At 44.3% G+C, this 9,552-nt stretch overlaps 1 protein-coding gene across 5 annotated transcripts in view; it reads right to left on the bottom strand.

The window, feature by feature from the left end:
* Positions 1-9,552, bottom strand: part of TENM4 (teneurin transmembrane protein 4) — an 894,317-nt gene that overhangs the window by 503,800 nt on the left and 380,965 nt on the right. For all 5 annotated transcript variants that reach the window (XM_019523993.1, XM_019523990.1, XM_019523994.1 and 2 more), the window contains exon 4: positions 7,802-8,071. In XM_019523993.1, the coding sequence (XP_019379538.1) occupies positions 7,802-8,071 (270 nt within the window). The remainder of the gene's footprint in view (positions 1-7,801; positions 8,072-9,552) is intronic.

Genomic DNA, 9,552 nt, shown 5'->3' on the forward strand with positions numbered 1-9,552 from the left:
CTTCACGATCAGGGCGGCTAGAGTCTGGAACCAGCTTCCAAGTGAGGTGGTGCAGGCTCCCACCCTGGGGGTTTTTAAGAGGAGGTTGGATGACCACCTTACTGGGGTCATTTGACCCCAGTACTCTTTCCTGCCATGGCAGGGGGTCGGACTAGATGATCTGCTCAGGTCCCTTCCGACCCTAGAAACTGTGAAACTATTTACTGAGAGCACTTTCTAAAGCATTATTTAATCTTAAAAATAATAAAAAGATGAATTTCCTGCACCCACAGTAACAATATTAACAACAGACTATATGAAGCCTAAAAGGAATCAGCAAAACACGGTCATAAAAAGAAAAGTCATCATGGATTATCAAGTGGAGTATTAACAAATAATTTGTAATGCTAAGATTACACAGTAATTTTAGAACTGCTAATTATACTGATGCATGGAATTGCATTGGGGGCCAATGAACTGGGTCAGCACGATATGGGAAACAAGATGATAAATGTAGAAGACTGTGAATAAAAAAATGTAAATATCCTGCTCAGAGATCCCGAATTACCTGGAAGGTATGTATTGAGGATGTATCTACTGCTAGCACCTATAGACAATGCCAGATGGATTAACAAGACACCACTGAGGGACATAACTACCCCTCGCCCCCCACACCCGCACATACACAAATAATAATTACAATTTGACAAAGGTTTCCACAGCTACTGAAATGCAACCCTGAAGCAAAAGTATATGGAAAAAAGCAGATGAGATGTTGATGCTTGTGGTCTGATCATTGTGACAGCTTTCTGATTTAATCAAGCAGCAGATATGTACACAGGAAACCTGGTGCTGAATAGGACTTAGCAGCGTGCTTAGCCAAGGACACAGGACTTCACAGCAAGCTGGCATTCTGGCTATCATTCAAAAAGAAGCTTAAATATTGCCATACCATCTAGGACCTGATCCAACTCCCTTTTTTGTAGGTAGGTTCCTTCCCACTAACTTCAGGGAGCCTTAAATCAGGCCTTTAAGATTAAAAGCAAACTCAAACCCAGCTCAAATCAAGGATCCTTGCAACTTTCTGCTATTTTAATACTTATTTTGGTTCAAAGCCTTTAATTTTTTTGCTGCTGAATTTTCTCTTGCATTTGCAAGTCGCCCCCGTTAATGGAACTGTATTAGTTCCTAATTTGCCAAGCAATCTCTTGGATCAATTAATACCAGTTGGTCACTGGAGGCAGTAGTGTAAGTAGAGGTGGGTGACTGGGGCACAAGCCCTAGGTCCTGATTAACGTATGGGGAGCAGTGGGGGGGAAGAAGGGAAGTTCTGGTGGTGCAGAGCAGGAGTCCCATCCTTAGTCTCCCCTCCCCTGCCCCATAGTGGATGCTGCTACTGTGGGGTGTTGAGCCAGGGGGTTAACCCCCACACATCCCCTTTTGCTTTTATACCATCATGCAATACAGGATTCAGTGGTGCCAGCTGTGTTAACACCTCCCACTATAGCAGAAGCTATTCTCTCCTATCCCAGAGTGCAAGCGCTACCAGGTACACCATCAGGTGAGCTTCTGATGTGGCAGGTTCTCCCACCCCTGATCTATCCTCAATGCAATCCCTTCCCAACCACCTTAGGCTGAAATAGCTACGTCTCTGACTGCAGGGCTCAAGTAACAGGTAAGAGGGGAATGTTAATTTTTCACTTCTTGATAGTGATACAGGATGCAGCCGTATTGGTCTACAGGCAAAAGGAATCAGAACTCATGGGAGAGGTGATAACTTTTATTAGGTATCTCATCTAATATGTAGTTGGTCTAATAAAAGATATCACCTCTGCCATGAGTTCTGGTTCCTTTCACCTGTTGATATGCATTTTAAAACAGTTTTACAAAATTGCATCCTCATATTCAAGCAGTCTGAGCCCTCGGCTTTGGTGGTTGAGCAAAATCCCATTGGCTTCTTTGCCATCACCAATACTCGGGGATAGAAACAGATGCAACAACTGTGTTGATATTAAACTATACCAATGCAAGCTGTTGGGAAGTAAGTCTTGCATCCCTGTGATTCGTTAGCAATACAAGGGTAGAATAAGTGTTTCAACTCTGACCTTGTTTCACTCAGGGTCAAAGTTAAAGCAATTCATGTAATGTTTATTGCTACTGGATCATGTCGATATAATAGACCTTAACAGCTGATGTGTGCTCTTGAGTGGCACAACCCCTTACCTTTTAAGTCAGTTCAAAGGCATGCTTGTCCATACCTGTAGTGAGGCAGATTTTGACCTTGGTTGGTCAATTTTCCTAATAGTTTTGCAAAGCCCATATATAGCCAACTCAGTGTAGGGGCAAATGAAACAGTATTTGTTGCACAATAAAGAGGTGATCTGAGGGGAATACTGCTTTGCACTGATCACACTAGGTCCACTACTAAGTTCACTACTAAACATGGGATCTGATCTCCAGTGGCGTCATACTGGCTCCTTTCACAGGGGAGTTTTTTTTATTGGTTTTTCCCCATTAAAATACTGTTTCATGCACAGGCGTCTTAATTTTTTAGGGTGGTTAAAAACTATGGTATAGATTGGACATCCGCAAGAACTACTTCACAGTTAGGGCGGCTAGGAGCTGGAACCAACTTCCAAGGGAAGTGGTGCTGGCCCCTACCCTGGGGGTCTTTAAGAAGAGGCTGGATGCCTACCTGGCTGGACTCATTTGAGTCCCATTTCTTGTTTTTGGGGTTTTTGTTGTTCTCCCGCCCTGGCGGGGGGTCGGGCTAGAAGATCTGCTAGGTCCCTTCCGACCCTTAATCTATGAAACTATGAAACTATCTATCTATGAAACTATGTGCAGCAGTGCTTCATTAGATAGCGATGGGCCCAAGACATAAATTTTGCATCTGGCTCTGAACTCCCTCAAAGGTCCGATTTGGGATTTTGATTTGTGCCTAGCTATGAATCAGACAGGCAGGATAATGCCATTGTACCTCCTAGGCAGCATCATGCTGCAGTAGCTTCTTTGTACAAAAGATCATAATTAAGCAGTTGGTTCTATATAGTACTCAGTGATGTTGAACCACTCTGAATCATCTGATGTTACTCATCCCATCTGTGAGATCCTTCTGGTCTCCTGATGCTGCCCACACTCTTCCCCAGAGAAGATGATGACAGAGAGAAACATCAGCTCTACTCTGCACATGTATACAATATTAATCACTGCTGACTTTTACTGCTAATGAAGAAGAATGCTTTCTCTCTCACACACTCTCTTCCTCTCTCATGTTTAGCCAAATGTACGTACTGGTACAGAACACCACTGGACCAAACTGGGATCCTAACTATGCAGGATGCTCCTTAATTAAACCAAACTCCTTTAAAATAGCTGGATTCTGAAAAGAATGCACTTTTTAAAAAGAAGGAGCTCCTCTATCACAAGCATCCTTTAAAATGTTGTCAGTCCAGTTCTAGTGTGAGGCTGCCAAGAATTCACTGGGTAAATAAATACTGGCCAGACTCATAATTGTTCTTGTATGTGCTATCACTTAGGCATTTCAACACCTAATGCACTATGGCCTCAGGAAGATGATCCAAAGTGAGACCTTTTGGCACTGAGGAACTCCATATAGTCAAGAGAGAGAGAGAAAGGGCTTGTCTATACCACAGCTATAATGTGTCCTGGTCCAGCTGGGTCTAAGCACATCCTGCTCATGCTTTGCCCATCCTTGCCATGGGCACGGGCCGATTCCACCAGTTTGCTGGTGAAGACAGCCAGAGGTATCCATCTTAGGATCGGAGGATCCATTTCCCAAGCACTCAGTCTTCAATATGCTGCAGAGTGGGCACAAGCCAAGAAGCAACCCCATCACATATTCCCAGGTTGGAGGTGTGCAAGTGGGAACGGGTGGATAAAGCTTGGGTAGGGGTGCCCATCCTGGCCTAGACATACCTCCACCATGGCGCAGATCAGGGGTTGCCAACTTGTGGCACAGGCACCACAAGTGGCACAGCCAGCCGCTGTGTGTGGCAAATGATGAATAGGGGAGGGCAAAGGCAGGATAGTAGCAGCTAGGAAAGGAAGCAGAAAGCAGAGCAGCAAACCAGGCAGAGAGCACAGGGAAGGAAAGCAGAAAGCAGAGCAGCAGATCTGACAAGGAACGCAGGACTTGGAGTAGAAAGCAGAGGAGCAGATTGGGGAGGGGAAGGGGATCAGAGTGGCACTTGAGGAGAGTGAGGGGTTAAATGTGGCATGCCTGCCGAAAAGCCTGGCTCCCACTGGTATAGACAAACCCTTAGCCATTTCCTAAAGGCAACCCAGAGCACCAAGGCACTGATAAAGTGCAGCATCTGTGGTCACTTGCAGTGTGAAGCACAGCTGGAGATGGTGGTAGAGCCCAACACTTATACAAGTGCCTAGTGGCTTGAATGCCTACTCAGACAATGGTGGACCTCAATTCTAGGCACATCTCAACCTGAAGTCATTCAAACCCACATCTCCCACGTCCAAGGAGGGTGCCCTGACCACTAGGCTGGGTGGGAACACCCTCCATGTCTCTTGGTGGTTAGGGGGTCCAAAAGAAGAACAAGAAGATGCGATGCAACTCTGGCATGGGGATGAGGGCAGTCTCTTGGGGGAGAAGGGGAGGGCATCTCAGACTCCAGCCTCTGATGTAAGGATTATTTCTGATTCTGAACCAACAACTGTCTAATGCAAAATGCATAAATGATCCGGGGAGTAAGGACCAGAACCTAGGGCCTAACAGTTTTTGAGTGAACACTCACGTTAAGTCTTCAGTGAGGCTAGTAAAGATGTTCACTTGTGTGAAATGCCTGGGCACAGCTTGATCACAGCGTCTTATAGCTTTTCATGTCTGCTGCCTTCACAAATGACTTTCTGTATATGAAAGATTACACTCTTGTCACATAACCAATGCCTTTCCACCTATTCTCCAAAGGACAGGAGGATGCATTCTGCATCTACTTTGTAACTAAAATGCGTCTCCTCCTGAAGTCCACCAAAACTTGTCCAAACCTGCCTCTCAAGACACATGGCTATGAAGAACCAGATCTTTTCACTTTCTGAGTAAAACACAATAAATGCCTTCCTATTACCTTCTCTGTACCTGTACCTGCCCAGGAGATAAAGTTTGCACCTGGATCTGAACTCCCTGCAGCCTGAGCAGTGGAATTACAAACATCTGAACTCAATGCTGAATATTTATTTTGGATTATTAATGAACAGCATAAAAATTGCTGACATTAACCTTCACTGGAAAAATTGGTTTTAATGGGTCCCATAAAATCTTCTATTGATGTTGGCTTCACAAAGAGCCATATTGACTTTAGCTAAGGCTATAACTTTTATCAATACTGTCAACAATTAATATTGACTAATAAAGGTATCCTGCAAACTGAGCCATTGCATTAGGTTACTTTATGCTGCCATTAGCAAAATTCCATGTCCTCTGAAATCTCTCTCTCATAAATCTGGGGGTCTCAAAATAACCTAGGTGACAGCTTAGGCCAGAAGGGCCTGTGTCAATAAAACTTAGGTGCAAAACAGGAAAACCAACAGCAACCTCTACATTTTCTAAACCAGACATTTCAAACGGGCTTACGTTGGCTTCCACATGTGCAACTACAGCTATCTACATACAAAGAATGGGCTTGTGAATTTTTCTCACAGCTTCACTTGCACTAACACATGCCATAATTGATATGCACAAGCCTGGTTTGTGTTCACTATATGCTCACAGGTGGCAGTTTGCTCAGGACAAGAGGACAGGGTTCTGCGCTTGTTCCTATTCTCTTCTTCCTCTGTACCTTCTGTCTGGGCAATCTCATCTGCAAATACTACTTCTCCTGCCTGCTCTGTGCCAATGAATCACAGATTTACTTCTCTTCTCCACATCTGCTTCCTTCTGTCCAAACAATAATATTGGCCTGTTCCTGAAATCCCCTTGTGGACATCTCTCCAGTAGCTCAAGCTCAAAATGGCTAAAACTTAACTCTTAATCTTTCCCTCAATAACCCTGCCATGTCCTTTTTCTGCCAACATGCACTTTGTCACCTTTCTGCCCATCATTTAGGCCTGTAACTTGTTTGTCATCTTCAGTTCAGACTTGCTTCTAGATCTTTGCATCCACATACATTTCTTTTTTTGCATAATATATGCAAAATGCTATTTTTACTACCATCTAACCACCTATTCCCTTCTGGGCTCATATCTTTTTTGTATATAAAATTCTTTCGAGTATGGGCAATCTTTTTTGTTCTATATTTGTATAGTATGTAGCACTATAGAGCCTTGGTCTGTAACTGGGGTTCTTGGCTCCCACCGTACTCCTAGAAAACAGCTTCTGCAACTTTCAGTCTGTGCGCCAATGCTAACGTGTTAGCATTTCACATGCAAATGATCTGAATGCACAGAGTTGCATGTGTGCACAGAGAGGCTGCATTACAGAATCCTTAATCATTAGATAGTTAAAAGACTTTAGGAGACTAAGGTGAATAAAAGATTTACCTTCTGCGGTTTACTTTTGGCACAGAACAAAAGAAAAACATGGAGGATATCACAACAGCTACTCAGATACCAAATGACAGACACGGGATTAGAGAATGGAATAGGAATGCCCATGTTTTATTTATTCATTCAATGAAAGATCCAGGAGAAAGTTCAAAACCGAAGACCCTGGAAATTCTGCCCCCTACCATCGCTCAGGTTTTGGATCAAAATATTAGGCAACACACAGGGTAAGGCCGTATCTCTTGCCATGGCACTGAAAAAGTTTGTGTGCTCTAATGAATGCAATCCTGCGGAGAACGTAGCACTTAGGGAGTTTAAGAACTACTGCAAAGATACTACTAATAATAACGATAAAAAAAGAAACCTTTCCTATACCCTCTTAATGGAGGGCTGTTTATCTTTGAATCTTGCCTAACATATCATTATCACCGAACAGAAGCTTAATAGGTTTCAACTGTAATTTGTTGGAGTTAAACATACAATCATGTGGGTGGCGTATGCCTTAACATGTCATGGCTTCCCAAGTAAAAATTATCATCATTTGTCACTAGAAATCCATGGCATGAAGCAGAAAGGCAACAAGCAATACAGTCGTGTCATCTCAGCCGTCTGTGCTGAGCTCAAGTTCCTCCATGGCTGGTACAAAGCATCTATATTAAGAAACAGGCTGTGCAGTAATTGAATTAAAGGTGCAAAGGCATATCTGCCTGCGTGAACACCAGGGTCAAATCACAACGGTATAAAAATCCTCTCTCCTTCTTAAGCTGCTTCACAGAACTGCTGACCAAAAAGTTCACGCTACAGCCACCCCAACCACACGTATGCAGGACTCTGTGCGGCTAGGGACCGCGTGGCTACAAAGATAAAAATCCATGACCTTCAGGTTGGAAGAAAAGGTTGCTAAAAATATTGCACAGTCGCATCTCTCAGAAAGCAGCCGGCCTATTTACATAAATGACATGGCTACTGTCAAGGAGGCAGCCAGGAGGGTAGGGAACTTATCTGCTCAAATATCTGCAGAAGAGAAGTGTTTTGTGGGGGAGGAAGAGGGGGGTCTAAATGCTTTTTGTCTGAAGTGCTCCTATGAAAAGTGGAGAAAATATCACACAGCCATTTAATGATCCCAGTTCTGTGATGAGCAAGTAGGTGCTTCTCTCACAGTTCATTAATGAATATTTTGCAAGACAGTATAAAAGGCCCTGACACCAGGCTGTGAAGAGAAGAGCAGTTTCTCTTAGTTGGATCAGAAATCAAGGATGATTAAAATGACAAAGAGAGGCACTTTTGATAGCTTGATGCCACTCACCGGTTTCGGTGTTTTCGTGCTCCGTGTCGGTAAGTGTGAGGTTGGAGTTGGCGCGGCTCGACAAACAGGAGCTGCGGCCCGACTTGGTGCTGCGCCCCCAGAGTCTCACCGGAGGCTCTGGTGACATGGCTGCATCAGCCTCCGTGTCAGCATCGGAGCCGGCACTGATCGAGTAGCCGCAGTGGGGCAGCCCCATCTCAGTCCTGTATAAAGTCCCATGGGCGGGGTTCACATCCTCCAGGCCCAGTTCTCGCAGAGAGAAGTTGGCTCCTAGGAGAAAACAAAGTTTTGTGGTTATTTTATAATAATCTTCTGTCTAATATAAGCAGGCTAGTGCCCTAAGCAAACCCCAAGATATAGCAGGTCCTGAGTTCTAATCTCACTATTGATGTTGACTTGCTATTTGACTTTTAATCTTTCCCTCAATAACCCTGCCATGTCCTTATCCTGCCAACGTGGACATTGTCACCATCCTGCCCATCATTTAGGCCTGCAACTTGTTTGTCATCTTCAATTCAGACTTGTTTCTAGATGTTTGCATCCCTGTAGATTTCTTTTTCTGCATAATATATGCAAAATGCTATTTTTATTACCATCTAACCACTTAAAATTCCCTTCTGGGCTCATATCTTTTTTGTATATAAAATTCTTTCCAGCATGGGCAATCTTTTTTGTTCTATATTTGTGTAGTATGTAGCTCTATAGAGCCTTGGTCTATAATTGGGGTTGTTGGCTCCCACCATACTCCTAGATAACAGCTTCTGCAACTTTCAATCTGTGCACCAATGCAAACATGTTAGCATTTCACATGCAAATGATTTGTATGTACAGAGTTGCATGTGTGCATAGAGAGCCTTTGGTTATTGAGTCGGGGCCAAAATGCTCCCAACTGGCCTCTGACTTTTGGTTCCTTATCTGGGACATCCTGATGTTCAGAGGTGGCAAGTTCTTGCAGCTTCCACTGACTTCAATGGCCATTGTCGATGCTCAGCACCTCTGGCAATTGAGCCCCTAGTTTCTCATGTTGGGTACCCAGAAGTGAAGACACCTAATGTTAGGAAAACATTTTAAAAATGGTTCTGACCACTTCTGTTTCGGATTTATCATTTGGAAAATTACCTCCCTCTCATATGAGACACAGTGAGGATAAAGTGAGTGATTTGAACAGTGCTATGGATATGACAAATGCTAAAGAGATGCTAATTATCGGTAGTGTTGCCTGCAAAGTGATAAGATCAGAGGCATAACCGGTAAGGCTTGTGCCCTGGGCCGCTGCTGTGGGAGGAGGTGTTGGCCAACAGCTAGAGAGTTAACGCAGCAGCGACAAAGTACACAGACCCTCTCTCCGTCCCTTCCTGCAGCCACCACCCCACCTCATCCGCATCGCCAAGCACACAGATTCCCATCAAATACTATTTTCAGCAGCAACGAAGATAGTGGGAGCTGTGTCAACCTCTTGGCTGGTGGCTGCACCAACACCTCCGTCCTCCTGCAGTAGCAGTATCTTCAATGGGGAATGGTGAGGGGACCAGGGATACTGGTACACAAGCCCCCACCTGCTCCCCCAGCTGCAAGAGAGAAATAGCCCTGATTCTGGCCCCATCTCTGAGTGCCCTTAGTTTCCGTGACTGGTGGCAGGGGACAACTGTGGATCTGGTAGCGCATTAGGGCAGCACTCCCATTAAATCCATTCTGATGCCCCCAGGTCAGGGCCAGAGATCCTGGTTTTCTCTGATTAAAAAAAAAAAAAA

The sequence above is a fragment of the Gavialis gangeticus genome, unplaced genomic scaffold (assembly GCF_001723915.1).
Source record: "Gavialis gangeticus isolate Ggan-Ray unplaced genomic scaffold, GavGan_comp1, whole genome shotgun sequence".
In the NCBI taxonomy this organism is placed as follows: Eukaryota; Metazoa; Chordata; order Crocodylia; family Gavialidae; genus Gavialis; species Gavialis gangeticus.